The sequence below is a fragment of the Acromyrmex echinatior genome, chromosome 3 (assembly GCF_024713525.1).
Source record: "Acromyrmex echinatior isolate Ae372 chromosome 3, ASM2471352v2, whole genome shotgun sequence".
NCBI classification, from domain to species: Eukaryota; Metazoa; Arthropoda; class Insecta; order Hymenoptera; family Formicidae; genus Acromyrmex; species Acromyrmex echinatior.
In genome coordinates this window covers 3,751,116-3,769,550 of record NC_141854.1, presented here as the reverse complement: position 1 = coordinate 3,769,550, position 18,435 = coordinate 3,751,116, and the positions used below count along the sequence as shown (strand labels likewise).

At 31.4% G+C, this 18,435-nt stretch overlaps 2 protein-coding genes across 8 annotated transcripts; both read right to left on the bottom strand.

Moving 5' to 3' along the window:
• Positions 1–2,536: 2,536 nt before the first annotated feature.
• Positions 2,537–3,835, bottom strand: LOC147910128 (uncharacterized). The gene has a single exon (XM_087403966.1). It carries the CDS (start codon positions 3,833–3,835, stop codon positions 2,537–2,539), a length of 1,299 nt encoding a protein of 432 aa, XP_087260092.1.
• Positions 3,836–4,398: 563 nt separating this feature from the next.
• Positions 4,399–18,424, bottom strand: LOC105154654 (uncharacterized). Of its 7 annotated transcripts, XM_087404553.1 has the most exons (13): positions 18,208–18,424; positions 17,915–17,975; positions 13,580–13,820; positions 12,924–13,008; positions 12,567–12,746; positions 12,123–12,163; positions 11,884–12,043; positions 11,553–11,671; positions 11,110–11,245; positions 9,006–9,588; positions 7,963–8,540; positions 7,182–7,385; positions 4,399–4,729 (listed from the first exon to the last, which is right to left on the bottom strand). In XM_087404553.1, exons 3-12 carry the CDS (start codon positions 13,580–13,582, stop codon positions 7,222–7,224), a joined length of 2,049 nt encoding a protein of 682 aa, XP_087260679.1. In that variant the 5' UTR covers positions 13,583–13,820; positions 17,915–17,975; positions 18,208–18,424; the 3' UTR covers positions 4,399–4,729; positions 7,182–7,221. The 7 variants fall into 7 exon arrangements, with proteins under 7 accessions (XP_087260679.1, XP_087260678.1, XP_087260676.1 ...); XM_087404552.1 differs by lacking the exon at positions 17,915–17,975; XM_087404550.1 differs by lacking the exon at positions 17,915–17,975 and having other exon boundaries at positions 13,580–13,875; positions 18,208–18,423.
• Positions 18,425–18,435: the final 11 nt, after the last annotated feature.

Here is an 18,435-nt window from a genome sequence, read left to right as displayed (position 1 = left end):
CAATAAATAAGCTGAGTCTAATATCACGGGACATCTGAAAGAAAAGGTGTCTTGACGATTGGAGATCATTGTTTTTGTGCGTATTAGTCCATTCTCCTCGAAAATATTTAAAGCTTCGTAATCGTGAATCATTGTTTCCCAGGAATGATTCTTTCTGTGCCAGTCTACAGAGAAGCAATTCTGTCTTAATAATTTCTTTGGCATTTAACTCTTGAGTTTTGTTTACTTGGATTCTTCAACAGTTATTCACAAATCTTAATATTCACGCGATGGTATACAGAATTTTGGAATACATCGAAAGTCCCTGTAAATATCAGGAGACTGTCTCTTCACTTGTTCTACGAGGAGATTAGCATAACGATTTCTTCAACAGTAGTCTCGGGGAATATTCTCTCTTTGCATCGTCCGGAAGTCTTGCGTAATTCTAAATTAACTATGTTCTCGTCAATTTTTCCTTCTTCTTTGGGCCACTCTTTGGGAGATAGTTTCAATCACTCCGGTCCCTCTCACCATTTCAGTTCAAGGAATTTCTTAGCATCACAACCTCATGAAGGTAAATCCGTTGGGTTCATCACTCCAGGAGCATATCTCCAAGATTCAACATCCATAAGGCTCCTCGTTTCCAGAACACGATTCCATAAAAAGACTGCCCATTGTCTTGTTTGTCGAATCCATGTTAGAATGATCATCGAGTCGCATCATCCTAGCTCCAATGGAGGCTGCTAGTAATTCAAGGCGAGGTATGATCTTCTTCTCTTTGGGTGCTATTCTAGGTTTGGCTTCTACGAGATATACCTCTCAATCCCTATGCTTGACTTAACTCGTATGAAGATTGCCGCCGCGTATGCGTCTTTACTGGCGTCGACAAAAACATGAAAGGACAGTGAGTCGGGACCTCTTTCCTCTCCAAAAATCCATCGTGGAAACTTCGATATACATAGGAGACTTAGTTGCTGAACCCATTTAAGAAATTCGTACTTAATGTCGTCGTCTATTTCTATGTCCCAATCCACGTTTTTATTCCATAGATCTTGCAATAGTAATTTTGGTTTTAACAGTACGGGACGGACGAATCTGAGAGGGTCGTAACTTTCTGTACTTGTGACAAGATGACTCTCTTCGTTATTTTCTCCGTGATCGTCAGTGCAGGAAACTCCGGTAACATTAAAGTATCCCTTTTGGTGTCATATAAGTCCACCGTTGACTGACTCTCAGAATCCTTGTCAGTATATTTCCAATCTCTTAAATCAAATTTAGCCAAAAGGGTCAAAAAGGAACAGGCTTCTCTGAAAACTTCAAAATCAGAATAAAATCAGAATCGACACTAATGACACAATCCTCGACATAAAAGGATTTTGCCAGTTTCTCAAACTGCTTATAAACTGCTTATATGGCAAAATGGTAGAGTTTAAGGCTCTGTTAATATGCAATTCAATCGCCGCCCCTAAAAGGAATGCTGCTTGTCAGTCCGAAGACAACTTGACGATGTCGATAAATCTCTATTTCTCCATCAACGTTCCACCACAGGAATCTCAAAACATCTCTATCCGACGAAGAGACGTCGATTTGTAAAAAGGCTTTTGCGATATCAGCTGTTACTCTTATCTTCCTCTCTCGAAATCGATGTAGCAATGCTGGAATAAGCTCTAAGATTGGGTCCAGTCTCCAAGCATTGGTTAAGCGAAGGCAATTCTTTGACTTTTGTTGACGCATCGAAAACAGGGCGTATGTTTGTAGTTTCTTCTTTCTTGACTACAGGCTTATGTGGAAGATAGTAGCTCTCTTGGTCGACTTCAAGTACCTTTTCAATAATCGCTTCTTCGAGCCAATTATCAAAGACAGCCTGATAGTCATCAAATAAGTGTTCTTGTCGCAATCTCTTTGTAACGCCTTTTAGTCTTTTCTCGGCTTCTACGTTTCGATTATCTTGTAAAGGTGGATTCTCTTTCCACGGCAGAAGAACTTCGTATCGACCTTCGTTGTCGATTTTTATTGAAATGAGATCTTTATTTCAGCTTAATGTGTCTCTTTAGTAACACTTTCAATAAGATCCGTGATGTCCAAGACATCGAGTTTTCATAAGTCTGATATGTTGGCTTCCTGAGTGAACATTGACATAATCGTCAGCGTATCGGTACCGCTGTCATCGTCTATATTCCTACCTAAGATTGTTTATCCAAGCTTAGTTTCTAGAGCTGTTATTCCTTGATTTATCTGCAGGATTTTTCCTGTGAATATCTTGCCAGCAACATCAGCTCCAATCAACAGTGAAATGGATTCTTGATGTTCACCGGTGTCGCTCAAACGTATGTCTTTTTTCTCAAGTATATCCATCCATGTATCATCGATCTTACAAGGGGCGTCCTGGCAGATAATGTTTTGTCGCAAAGCTACGAAGTCACATTTATATGTTCCATCTAAACCTCGCATCTTGACTTTTAGTAGTAGGCAGGAACATTTTTGTATTCGAAGAGATATTAGCGAGACAACTGTTTCCCTCGTGAAAAACTGATTCTTTCAGTTTCTTCTCATCCGCTTACTTTGTCTCGTCTTTGCTCGACAGGTTCCTACACATCAGCAGGCAATGTCCTTTGCTACACCAAGGGCATTTTATTTTGTTACGGCATCTTTTATAACTGTGCCCTATTTTCAGACAATTAAAACAGCCCTGCTTGTCTTTTACAGCTTGGATTCTCTTCTCTAAATTCATACTTCTGGCCGTTTCACAACTCAAGCTGCCATGATTAGCTCCACAAAATATACACTGCTGCGGCTTTGCTTCTTTCGCCGATGGTAAGCTAGACGCTGTCGCTATCTCTAGATCTCGTTCACTCTTTGATTTCCTTTTATTTTTGTCCTTTGTCATCTGGAAATCATTGCTCTCGAAGCATGTTTTTGCCATTTCCTCACTCTCGACCTCTCTTCCTAGAAAAGTCATTAGACTAGTAAGATGATCTTTTGCAGTAATAACAGACGCATCAGAATGAGGAATTAATTGGGCCCTTGTTCGTTGCCATGTATATAAGATCTCTTCAGACAATGAGGATTCTACTAAAGGAAGCAACATTGCTGCGCCTATTTCTGTTGTCACGCCTAAAGTTTCAAGTGCTCGTATATGCGTCTCTAATTTATTATAAGTGATTGCGAAAGACATGTTTTTATTCCTTATATTATTACTTAAGATTAACTTTAAAAGTTCGCGCACATAATATTCAATCAATAAGTCTTTTTTGCCGAATCGAGACTCGAGGCTGTGTATGGCTTTCTCATAATTGTCGACCGTTAATGGAAAATTATTCACTACTTCAAACGCGCGCGAGTCTTTTACTATAGACTGTACTAAATATTGGAATTTATCTTCCCTCGACAACGTCGCGTCTTGATGAATTTTCTTAAAAGTATTCCAAAACGGAAGCCAATCTTTGATATCACCGCCAAACTTTCTTAATTCAATTTTCAGCAATTTTGCGCGTATACTTTCCTGTGTTGTCGTGATAGTCCATTGCAGCGGAACCGGTGTTGACGTTTCGAATTCATTCTTCCGCTCTAATAGACAGGTTAGCTCGACCTTTGCTTGATGATATTTCGTGGTATACTCATCTGCGTGCTGTGCTTCTCTTCCAATGGCTTCTTCAGGCTCTCCAGCTTCGATCATCAAGGTCTGCAACTTCTGATTTAGCTCACTAAGCTCACTCATTTTGTCTCGTAGCAACGCGAAGTTGACTTGCAACGAGGTTATGTCCGGCGATTCCTTCGACTGCTCAGTCCGGAAGGAAGTGTACACTCTCGTAAAGGCGAATCGTGTTATTCTTAGCGTTATCTTTACTTGTTCCATGTCTACGGATTACTTTCTTACGATCTTTGCTTGCTATAAAACGGCTACAACGAATTATTCAATCCTGTCACGGTCGCCAGAACATTGCAGCCGCGATTTCGGGATCGTAAGGTTCTCAATAATATTAGATACTTCTTCGTATTTTACACGAACACGCTACTTTATTACAAAAACATTAAGAGCATACGGCTCGGATCATCATAGTAACAACGGCAGTAAAAAAGGCAAAAGTAAAAAGTTCTATTGGCGGGAACGGACAGCACTCGCTCAGCTTGCGATTCGATCTCATCTTCTTCTGTCGTCCACACGCGGCCATTCCGGCACCTTCCTCTAACTCGCTGCTCGGCCGGTAACACGCGTCTCGCCCTCTATGTCAATAGTATTGAGAGCGCGCTTCCAACAGTACAATATCTTTGTATAAATTTAATTATTGTTACAAAATACTTATTATTTTTGAATAAATCAAGTTCTGTAAGCATATATTATAAAATAAGTCTATAAAGTTCGAAGTGCATTGAAATAGGATATGAATCAAAATGGCATGTCACAAATTATGATAAAAATTAGGAAAACAACATATTTATTTGCATTGTATATAATAAAGTAAAATGCAATAATATAACACTGTCAAAGCATGAACAACGTTAAATATCTCAATAAGGGATAGAAGAGGTAGAGATACATCAAAGCAAACTTTAAACATGTCGCGCATACGGCGCAATCATATCGCGATATGTTTATTCATGATGAAAATATTTTAATTATTCGTAGAATTCGTACCATTGTTTTAAATCATGGTGCTAGTAAAAATTAACGCAACAGTGCGGAAAATATATTTTATTAATTCTCGTCAATGCCTCAGAGGAATTAGATTTACGATTGATCTCTCAGTACCTAGAAACAAAATTCGTTTCATTTAATGCAATTCAGTTTAATTAAATTAGAAATATTAAATTTTTTTTCAACTATCTCGTTTTTAAATTATTAATAATATCTACATATTGTAAATTATTAATAATATCAAATATAGCGTTAAAATAGAAATAATATATAAAGATTATGCATTTCGCGTTATTCAGGGCGAGGAGCAGCATGATACTGTACGGTATCAGGCTGCTCTTCGCCCTGATAAAGTGGACTGCAAGGTTCACGAAACGTTGGCATTCCAAGAATGGATCTGGAGGAAACCCGCATAATCTTTATATAGGAAGCACCCGTAGAAGTCTCAAGAATATTATAGAAATAATATGTAAAAGAATAAATTTCGTAGGTTAGAATAAAATCGTATTTAAACGACAAATTTTTTTATATTACTAATTAGTAACAAGACACAGTATAGTACAAGTATAATACAGTATAAGCTAGATGCTTAGTACTTAAATAATATTTCTATGTAAATTTATATACATATCTAGTTCTGCGCGCCAAAATCATTTTTAGTCTTGAAACGTAATACCAAAATCGTATACCGAACTGAATATCAATATCACAAATTAAATTAACAAGCAATTTAATAATATTGATATTAATAAATGCATCTTAGAAAATTGTAAATCATTTAATGTTAATATATTAAAAGAAAAGATTGGCTGTAGCAAATTAGGTGATAAAATATGGTATAGCATTTTTAATTGCTTGCAGAAATCAATTAAAAATGTCATATTTTACCATTTAATTTGCTGCAATTAATCTTTTCTTTTTGTGTAGCATTTTAAAAAGCTGTAAATAATAAGATTTACTTCAGATACAGACTCAGTTATGTATTCACATTACGGTCTTAAGAAACTTTGTTTAATTAACTTATTTCTTTTAATTTTATGTTGTATTCATAAAATTTCTTGGATTAGAATCAAATCCACTCGCAAACAGCCTCTTGCACTGCTGCGACCGGCAATTTCATATCCGGTAAAAAATTTTTCATGCGTGAATTAATATGTATAAGTATGTATAAACATACACATAAATACGCATAAATATTTATAAACATGTATAATTATATATGAAATATGTCCATACATGTTCGTACATCCTTTTTTCTTTTGTAATATTACTTTTTAGTGTACTAGAAATAATAATAGTAATGTGGAAACATTAAAAACAATTAATTAAAAAGATAACTTTCTCATTATTTGTTTTAGAAAAAATGAAGTTTGAAGAAATGTAAAAAAATTACGTATAATTATATATAAAATTATGCATAATTATGTATGAGCAACTTTTTTTACATTTTTTCAAACTTGTTCTTTTCTAAAACAAACAATGCAAAAATTATCTCTTTAATTATTTTTTATGTTTTCATTATTATTATTATTTCTATTACACTAAAAAGTAATTTTACAAAAAAAAAGAGGAATGCATGAACATGCCCATACATGTTATTTCATATATAATTATACATGTTCATGAATATTTATGCGTGTTTATGTTTGTTTATACATATTTATACATATTCATGCATGAAAAATTTTTTACCTAGTATTTTTCAGATTCTTCTTCCATATACTTACCTCGATTCTAACTCTTAAGACTCCTGAATAGTCACAGCTATATTAAATCGTGATGTCAGAAGCGAGAAAATGACATTAATTATATTAATTTTTATTATTTTTATTTGTAAATAAAGACAATTTAGATAAAACAAAATAATATGAGATTGCTATTTAAAATAATTGTAAAAATGAACGAAACCTATTCTTATCCTCCATTATTATTCCTATTCAGTAAATAATCATAAAAAGTGATTCATAAAAAGTGATCATTTTTTATAATTATTTACTGACTGTCAAAGGATAAGCATAGTTTCATGTATTTTTACAAATGTTTTAAAGCTCATTATTTTGTTTTATCTAAATTGTGTTTATTTACAAATGATACGTAACAAATACTAACGTATCACTTCTCTCTTTTTACATCACGATTTAATATGATTGTGATTACTCAGGAATCTTAACGACAGTTTGATATCGCATGGCGACACATTTCCGGTAGAAACAAACTGGAATGTCTGGCCTACAGCTCAGACTTGTCGCCATGCAATTTTCATATCTTTAAAGATTTGAAGAAGAATCTCAAATAAGGGAGAAAAATACTGTCGGACGCAGCAATAGACGAATGCTGGAGGAGACTGTTTGCGTTCAATTCCAGTTTAAGGAATTTTATGAACAGAGCATCCGTCGTCTGGTTTCACATGAAAGAAGAGTCTTATCAATTATGATGATTATTAACATGTTAATTCATTTCAATATCTAAATTTTTTATTCGCATTTTATTTGATCCTAATACAAAAATAGAAAAAAAAGAAAAGAAAGGAAGAAGGAAAAAAGTGAACTTATTATAAAACACTTACCGATATGTAAAAGGGTTATAAAATTTATTATAATGTAGGCCTAAAAATCAGAATACATGATCTCTTGCGGTTTCTCGAATTTAATAGGCCGATAGAACGTGAATGATTGATTCCATCCACGAGGCGCTGTATTGTAATTTGTCAGATTGTGAAGATTGGCTAATTTCGGTCCAGTATAATTGTTATTCTCGTACAATTTGTTCTCTGAAAATTAAAACTTTAAATATAAATCTGCAAATATATAAATGAGAACATAATGATGAAAGATTACTAAAATAACTTTAATGAACTTAATTTTTATATATTAAAGACTGCGAAAATGTATCTTATATTAATTATCATGTTCTTATTGTTACAAATAAATACAAGTAATGTTTAAAAATATTGTCAAAAATCATAAAATTATATCGATTTAAATTAAATATATTTTAAGACATTTTAATTAACTTTGTTTAACATTATGATACCCGAAAAGTAATAAAGTTTTTATTAAAAGGCTATATTTTAAATAAAAAGAAAATATTTTTCACACAAATAATTTTGGAAAAATTAAAAAAAATTTATTTTTGTACCTTTATATGATTTTTTATTTTTATATAGTACACAAGAAAATTTCATGTGTTGTATATAATTCAATTGTAATTAATTTTTGTTAATCCATTTATTATTTGGCTACGAGTATGCAAGGATTAAGAATAATGTGCAGTAAAGATTGTTTTGTATATTTAGTATGCGAAAGCAATAATATCGGAACTACAAAAGCACATGCATATTAACTTGCCTAATTCTGGGTTAACGTCAATGAGTTTGCATTCTGGCGTAGTAGTGCCTAAAAGATTATCCAAGACTGGCGTGTTACGCAAATGTTTCTTAGTTTCGAGTATATTTTCCTGTGAAGTGACCATCGAAAGCATTAATGACTTTGCTTCGGGAGGCATTTCAGTCTCGGTATTGACGAATCTCGTGGCCATGTCGTTGGCATAAAGGGCTTCCAACTCCTGTGAGGTAGTCGAATGACGTCGAGTATCCATGTACTCGTCCTCGAATGCGACTGAGTACTCGCTGCTGTCGCAGCAGTTCAATAAAGCAGACGGTGCTGAATTGCCACGATCTATAGACCCCAAGTTCTGATAATCTTCGGAGTCAGTGTCATCCGTGGTATATTCACTCTCGTCAGTGGAAACGTAACCGTTACATCGGGACTGTAGTTTCGTTGATCCTTCGTAGATTTCACGTGCTTTGCATAATTGACTATTGTATTGAGACTGCAGCTTTCTTTCGTAGCTTCCACGTGTGTCATACATTCGGTTATTGCATTGGGATTGCAATGTCGCAGATCCTTCGTAGTTTCCGTGTGAACTATATAATTGATCAAAAAAATGAATTCTCAATTTTATTTCGTTTAACTCTTCACTATTTAAAGATACTATATGCAGTCACTATGTAATTGCAATTAACAAATATATATGTATAAGCGAAAGATAAATTGTAGATTTCATAGAACTTCATTGAGTTATGTACTATTATGAACGACAATATTATAAATAACATCTTGTATTTATTATTTGCGATTAAAATAGCAGATTAAAATATGCATAATTAAAAAATACGTATAACGCGTCATCAAATACGAAATGTAGCGCATCATAAAATCAAGTAAACTTAAATTTTTTTCACGTTTACATCAATAATTAGATATTAATTTGAATAATTCTATGAATCGAAAAACAAAACGTTATCGTTACGAAACAAAATGTTTAAAATAAAATATTAAAAAATTTGTTTGTTATGTTATTTATATTCGAAAAATTCATAAATTCTCACCGTACGTATCTCTCCTCCTCATTATTATACTTGACAGGATTTTTCGTTTCGAAGAAACGTGCTATGCCATTATCCAATGGGCACTGCTGTACGATTGGAATAATCTTTGGACTAATCTGCTTATATTGTAGAACTGGTCTACAAGTTTTCTCGAATTCTTGTATTAGTTGCTTCACTGGCACAGGAGTGTATCCATTTTCCTCGTTGTCATTCTGCATCTGTCTGTCGTTGTGTTGCTTATTCCCGAGCTTATTATCAATCATATTATCGTTGAACTTGTTATCGAAACGCTGAATCCTTGTGTCTTTGCCATTGTAACTTCGCATGTTGCAAACGTCAGATTTTCTCGGCGATTGATAATTGTTGTTAATATATGTATTATTGTTACTTGCGACATACTTATTGGCCATGTTAGTGCGTCGATTGTTAGTAGAATCGAAAACGATACGACGGGATTTTTCGACGATGGGCGATCGACAATAATCAGGAGAAAAATCGGAATCTGTGCCCACCGCAATTTCTCGAAGATAAATCTTTTTTATCTCACTCGAATGGCCGCATCGGTTAGCATTACAGTGTTTGTCTGCAACTCGCAAATTAAAATTGATACAGCATAGCAACTGCAAAAAGCTTTGTTATAGGATTTAGCATAAAATATTTCTTCTCCAGAAATTAGAAGAAGAATAAACTTGAAAAGCTTCAAAATTAATAAAAAAAATAAAATATTAAAATAAAATGTAAAAATAAAACTTGTATTATAAAAAAAACTTACAATTACATTATTCTATAATAAATAAACACTAAAAATCGAATTTATTATATAAAAATTATTTGCATTTGTTGCAAATAATTTTTATAGCAAGTACAAAAAAGATTAAATATTTGTTACATCTGTAAATAATTTGCGATCCCTATATGTGCAAATAAATTTTCCGTCATGGCATAGGATTAGTGTTCATAGCAAATTTTTTTTCTGTGATGCTTCAATGTATTTTCTGATATTAGATATTTACTTTGAAATGCATTTAATCAATTGTTAAAAAATATAATCACTATCAAAAGATATGATTTTTTGTTTGCTTACAATTAGATACATATATCGCAGAGGTGTATATATATCAAGAGATTTTCTGCTATTAAATAATTAACGATAACGTTTGTCGATTATGGCTGTTAAAAATGGCTGAGTTCAGCAGATGATCAAGCAGCTCAGTGAGTGCTTAATTGGATTTTTTATTATAATTGGTTTCTTAAACTAAAGGTAAGAAGCAATCATATATTAAAGAATCATTGAACGCTCATTAATTTAACATTGCTTTGTTTGTTATATGCAATCAATATAAAGAATCGTTCAAGTTGGATTTAACTACTTAACTGGCTCGGTCCAACATTGATCTCTATTTTATGGACGTGTTAAGTATAATACTTCTAAATTCTAAAACATTTTGTTGTTAATGCACGTTTGATAGTAAAAAGAGAATAAAATTTTTCTCAAAATTTTCCTATTTTATTTATAGATAAATTATATCGTATTTTTTCTTTTTTTCTATAATATAATTACTATTACATTATTATTATTACTATTATATTATTACTGTAGCTATTTTTATATTATGTTACTTGATATTATTAATTTTATTTTATATTACACATATTATGTTGATTAAGAAACAATAAAATTAAAAATGAGGTATAAAATGTAAAAATATAAAATGTAAAGTGTCATTAAAACTTTAAGAGTTTTAAAAAAAAGATCAGAAAAAGTGTAATTAAAAAACCCCAAATACACATAATTGTGCAGTATTGGAACATTTCAATGTATTTTTAGCAGTATATAAAATATGTGCGTTTTCGTAAAAATAATGACGTATTATATAAATATATACACAATGTCAAGCGATATCGTATAACACTAATAAATTTCGACCTCGGTTTTCGAAAGACTTGGTGACATTGATGTCCGCTCGTAATTTTAAAACGTCTCGGGGAGGATAGAGAAAACAGACCTCGCCGTTTGCCAACAGAGCTAAATCTGCCAAATGAGATCATCTTGCATTTGGAATTATTCGTGTTCATCATTGAATTGTGTTCATGTTGTACGCACCTGTTATCGGGATATTCGCGGTGTCAAGAGAGATATCCACAGTAAAAGGATTATAAAATGATTTATCAATGCTCGAGACCGGCGTGCGAGGTATCAACAAAGAAGGCGTCATAAATTTTGTGTTACCATTAATTTCCTGAAATAATAATTTTTTTAGTCTTTAATAATGCAAACTGTTATCATTATTTTCTTCAAAATTACAATAAAATTTATCCAATCTTTTATAAAATAAAATAAACTTTCTGTAATTACAATAAAGTTATGTTCAATCTATTAAAGAACAAAGCTCAAAATAAAAAAATAAACAAAAAATTATTTATTTTATTTAGTTCAAATTCTTTTTTAGTGAAATAGTATTATAAAAATTTCAGTTTATAATGTAAAATTAGAAAATTGTTATTCTACGAACAAATAAATAGATCCATAGAAACTTTGCTACTTACTAATTTTTCTGGATACATTGGCGTCTTCGGTGTGACAGGCGTATTGGGTGTCTGTGGCTGTTCTTGGTCTACCACCCACTTTTCGGATCTTTTCCTACGTTTCGCAAATATCTCGGCACCTGTGAATATTTTGGCAACATTATGTTCATATATATATATATATTATATATACAGCAATAATTTTAGTTACATTACATTTCTCACAACAAACAACTTTTTAATGTGTATTATTATATTTAGATATATTAAAAAATAATGTTTAATACATTAATACATGTAATCTTAATATATAATTTTAATATTAGCTGACGTTATTTAAATGCATACTTACCACGTCCTCTTTGATTATTCAAATCACGGACAATATCGAAAAGCTTTTCCGGATTTTTCGGTACCGGCGCAATATTGACTTCTTCACCCAATGCCTGAATGCCGTGAATGTCCAGTACTTTCCCGCACGGATTCATTACGCATTTGAGAGGTAGCTTTTCCTATTAAAAAAAAATTGTATTTCATAGCTTAGATACATTGCAAAAAATCCGACGATGAATGCTATTGTGCATCTTTTACCTTATGAATTGTTGTGGTTGAATCCTCTTCGTCCTCGATACCTGTGAAATACTATCTATTATCACTGTATGCTATACAAAATTTAAAAAACTAGAAAAATAATTCCAATTTAATGATGCAAGTTAAATAATTTTCGTACTGGATTTCTTATAAATATTATTTATAGACGAACAGATATACACATACAAATAAAAAAAAGCGTATAGGAAAACTTAGGAAAACTTTTAACAATTTACTTCACACTATATTTAAAAATTCTTTTTTATTTAGATCATTTTCAACAGTGTAAATAAAGGATGTTCCTCTTTTTTTACTTTTTATGATTATCCTCGATTAACTTTAGCTACAAATTGATCAAATTTTTTAAACAAGAATACAATAAATTTTTACAAACGCGACAGTTTTAATTGTAGAAATAAATTATAAAATAATTTTAATGCGTACCATTGCCATCATGGATCCATTTAACAGATCGCTTTTTTCTATTCACATACATAGTTTGTCCTTTGCTTTTCACGTTTTTCACATCACTGAGAGAATGCGAAATTCGACGTGCAAGCTCAACCTGATCCTCGACTGTAGGATGCGTTGGTGCGTAAAAATACGAGGACGCAAACATTTTTTCTGAAAATAAATTTTCGATATTATCTTATTAATCTCAATGAATGTGAATCCTTTTTTTTCAAAACATCTTCATATATCTCATACAGTATTTAAGTAAATAAATATTTGTCATCTAAAAAATTCTTTAAAGTATATTTTATCATAAAAATTATTTCTGTTATCAATGAAGGCACATACTATTTTTTGATTGCAATAATTCTTGAGAATCTGATGCTGGAGTGAGTAGTTTTTGCAAATTAATCGGGATAGTCTCGCCCCCTTCCTGCAATTAGATAAGAAATCACATACACATCACGCAAACTCATGCTGACAAAACAAAACCAATAGAATTATTCAGAATAAAATTATAGTTTTTCTTTTTCTGTTCTAAAATTTTCTTGTTAATTTATATTCAACCATTATTATTTTGTTAAATGAAAATTAATAATCAATATGAAAATGAGTAATCAATAACTTTGAATTAAAAATAATTAATAATTAATAATTAAAATGATAATAATTAAAGATTTAAGACTTTCATTTAAAAATATATTTTAAATTAATTTTAAGTAAAATTTAATTCAAAAGAAAATTATATGTATATAGTTATTAATTTACTAGTTATAAAAATAAGTATATTTAAATTTATATATATTTTTAAAAAATTAATGGTTTTACACTTTCAATTTACAATATAAATGAAAGAATTGGTATAAGTTTAAAAATGATCTTAGAATTTATCGTATACGTAATAACTTCAAAAATAATGCAGATTCAAATATCTTTAAGACACGTTGAATTTAATGTACTTCTTTTTTTAACGAAAGTTTTACAAGTTGAAAACTTGAACTCACCATGCCGAAGTGCAATATTCTTGAAGTAAGATTCTCGAGAAAGTTCCTTTTAACCGGATCGTGTCTATCGGATGGTTTGTAACCGCGTGAACGTATTACAACATTGTCCGCTGATACGCTACGTTGTAAATAATTCTTTTCTTGTAGATAGCCGCTGTATTTCACACTAGACTTGTATTCCGCATCCTTGGTGAGCCCATACGAGGTGTTACTCAGAATGTTGCGCTTGGTGTTAACGTGTCTACGGACATTTGAAACGTTCGCAACGCGATGCGGATCCTCCATTTACGCAAACTCTACGAGATTTCACGATAACCATACAAACGTAACGGAAATCGTACAAACAAAAAGAAATTCTCGTACCTTCACATGTAGAAGAGTAATGATTTTTAAAAAGATTATTTTAAATAAAAACTTTGCATAAGCATAAACTCTATCTTAAACATTACTTGAAATTTTATTTATAAAAACTTTAAACTATTTTTTCAATTAAAAACCTTATTTCAATTGTATTACATGTACACACAAAAAAATATTTTGCTGCTCCAGCTAGAATTATCGCTATTTTTTATATCTAATAGAAAATTATGTATCATATGCAAAGAATTCATAGCACAAATCTAAACTCTATCTCTGTCATCTACAATATATGATTAGATGCAATACATATCCAATATCGCAGTATTTGCAAGAAATTTATCTATTTTAGCTAATTTTTCGTACTTAGATAATTTTCGCTATAACTGCAAGATCAATTTTTTGAGTGTAGATAATTTATTATAAAATTTCTTATTATATATATACATATATATTGACTAATATCTTTTAAAGAGCAAAAAGAAAATTAAATTCGTTATAATATCAACAAAACTTTGTACTTTACAATTGTGTTATATCTTGCAATAGCTATATCATATTTTTTATTTAAAATAACATCTTTAACAAATTATCGAAAACATATTTTCAAATATCTTTTTATTAATTTCTGTATGAGGAAAGCATTTGAACTAATATATATAAGTATCTATATATGTAAGTATCTATGTAAGTGTCTATAATACTGCATAAATATTATAGACATTTACACATTTGTATTTGCCTATAGAAATCCTAAAAGAAAATATAGGCAAATAAAGCTGAAAGGAAATATTGAAAATAATTTAAATCACCGTTCACTTAATACGAAAAATTTGGCAAATAAATATTTCTTCAAATTATTTTGTGGATATACTTTTTAGATTAATTATCCAACATTTCTTGATAATACATTAATTAACATTTAGTTGATTATTGCCAGCATTAATAATCTATCAGTAGTATTGACAATCAATCTGAAAAAGTGCGGTAACGAGATTTGTAATTACATGATCTCCTTTAAATTAATTTTTTTTTTAATAACGCTGTTTTTTAAACAAAATTTAAGATTTATCAGACAACACACAATATTTGTAAAATATTTACAAATATTTATAAGACTTATTTTAAATATTTCGTAAACATTTTTGTGGTCTTAGATTGCATAGATCATAAACATTTATTATAAATATTAGGTGTTGGAATTAATTCGTAGCGTTTTACAAGTGATGGGAAGTACTTTCATTAATGTATTTTTTAATGCTCATGTGAAATAAATAACATTCTTTCATTAAAAACGCTACGAATTAATTCCAACACCTAATATTAACGAAATATCTATTGTAAATGTTGTAGTAAATGTTATAAAAATACTTAATAAGACACACATTATAATTTAAGTAAAAAATACTTACTAGAAATATTTATTTATATTTATCATAAATATCACATTAAATATTTTATCTATATTTAGTAAAATATTTCGAATAAAGCTTTACATAAAATATGTATAAAACATTTATGTAACATTTCAAAAAATAAATAGTAATAAATATTTATCATAAATATTCTGTGCTGTCTGGAACATTAATCAGAGAAACACGGACTGAAAAATTTCGATTCGGTCTGAGACTAATTGTAAATCCAACTTTTGGTTTTAATTCTTTTACCGTAACGATTACTGATTCCGTTTAGATTTTGGTTCTTTTCGATTTAAATTTTCGGGAATTAACGATCACTATTATTAATAAAAAAAACTGGAATCGACTGAAACCGAAAGTTAAATAGTCTCGAACCATAATCGTAAACAGGCTGAAATTTTTATCCATAATGTAATTTCTTAGTCTCTGATATTAATTAAAATATTTAGTATTATTATCAATTAATTTAAATAATAATATCTTTTAAAATGGCAAGTGTAACAACTTTTAATTTCCATGATATATATTACAAAGAAAATATTTTTATTATAATATATAGAATATATTTTCAAAATTCACTTTTTTTTCTTATTTATTCTAAACGAGAACTAGGAATTATATAAATTCGCTGAAATTGCATAACTTCAATTTTTGATCTTAAGTCTTTGAACATTTTTTTTGTACATTATTTTAGTATTCTGTATGACAGAATACTAAAACAATGACAAAAATATATTTAACGAAATATATATTATATTTATGTAGCAGAAGAAATCTCTCTCCGATCTTGAGTTTTTAATATCGAAATGTGACTAATTGAATAATAGGAGTGAGAGGGAAAGAAAGAGAGAGAGAGAGAGAGAGAGAGAGAGAGAGAGAGAAAGAAAGAGAGAGAGAGAGAAATGTGAAAGTGTTTGTCCCAGCCGGCATGCCATAGAGCTCGACGAAGCTTTTTTAACTACGAGAATTGGTTACCTTCCAAGCAGCCAATTAATTCCGCGTTGCAGTATTGGCAGTACTACAACGAGCTCTGTGTAAAAGAAACGCTAAATTTATCTGTTGTAACGTAATACGCAGTAACAGTTTGAACAGTCGCTCTCGTTGCGTACGCGATCGACACTGTATTCATTTGATATTGCAAAGAATCAGCGATTAATGCACAATGCTACAACATTATTTTTTATAAATAGCTGATCTTATTTTTTTAATCTGGATGTAAATTATTAAAGTTTGCTAATAATTATGTCAACTAAATTGTTTCATTCAGTAACAGTAAAATTTATTTGTACGATATGTATGTACATATATATATATATATATGTATGTATATGTATTTTAATATAATTTAATAAAATTTATATTATGTGCATTTTATTTTGTTAATTTGTGTTCGAAAAAGTAATATAGCGTGACAATTCTAGGTAACAACGCAATCGATACTTCGCTTTAAATAGATTGTTTGGTAGAAGTTTGAGAGTTTCTTCGAAGTCGGTCAAGCTGTTCGCGGCACTTGGTAGAATAAAATTTCGAGAAAGTTTAAACGGATTAAACTTTGAACATCAATCGAGAATATTTAATCAAAAGAGTGATTGGAAAAAAAGAAAAAATACATTAAAATAGTCTTCTACGTATCAGAAGCAGATTATTATAAAATATTTAGAAATTCATGGAATATTTAACAATTAAAAAATTGTTAATTACACTCTTCAAAATAGCACTTTTTTCTTATTTTTTGCAATTATTAAGTCGTTTCCCTATATATAAATTTCATAATTTATAGCATTTTATTTATAGTATTGCAATTAACTTTGATATCAAGTTTATAAACATGAATGTGAAATAACTCAATGAATGTGAAACTGTCAATTGTGATTATGAGGTAATCTATTATATAATTTTGCAAAATACACCCTTTCTATGTACCCATTTAAAAATTGCAATGACGCGTTATTCTCTTTCTGTCTCCTTTCTCCTTCTTCCATTTCACAACAAAGTACTGTCACTAAAATCTCTCAGTACAATTACCACAATTGGAAGACATGTCACGATTAATATATGTAGTATCAATTTATCACGGAAAAATAGCCACGTTTTGATAAACATAACTGACATTTCTCATATCACGCACTCTCTCGGGAAAATCCTCTTTCGCAAACGATAACGATAATGAATTAAAATTAGAAAAAAAGGGAAAGGGGAAAACCATGACTCGGGTAACGCACTTTCTCTCTCCCTCTTTCGTCTCCTAGATGAACAGAGACATTACGAACAGAGATTTTACTTATCAAACGATGCTCTCCTCATCGCGACGTGCATGCACACAGAAAGTGGGTCGTCTCCCTTCTTCGCCTACACTTTGTTTTCCTTCTTTACCCGTGATTTATTTTTCCCACGGCTTTACGTAATGCGCGAGATACCCCGGCCTACACACTTTGCCGGAGGTGGTCAGAGTCCGCCTAAACTCGCCGACGAAAGCTCCCTCGCCGTGGGAGATAAATCTCGCATCTTGCAAAACGCTCTCTGGCACGCATCATCCGTTCAAATACGAGGCAAGACGTACCAGAAGGAGTCACTGCCGCTGCTACCGCGCCACCGCCGCTGCTGCAACGCTCAGCAACCAACTACGGCCGATTCATTGATAGAATAGAAATAAAAAAAAGAGAGTAATGGAGAACGAGAGAGAAAGAGAGAGAGAGAGAAATAAAATTTATTTTTATATCGAACGAACTACCGAGTGAATGTTTGTGGACCTTCAGCAAATCGCAACTGCAGTAGCAAAAAGATTTTTCCCGAAAGAAAAGTCGTTATCCAAATGTGGATTATATATCGGTATCGATCGCTTCTCCTACATACGTGAATGGGTCTCCGGAACGGATCAACCGTGTTGGTGAGAGAAGTGTCACTTCCGTGGCGGCGGAGGCCTCTCGATGGGTTCTCTATAGGTCTATCACTGGTACTATCGAGAGAGTCCACCTCGTGCCCTTCTCTTCACCATGAAGATCCGTCCGAGATCGTCGAGCTTGATCAACCGGATCCGCACTTATATGCGATGAATTACAAACACGGCCGGCACACACGGCT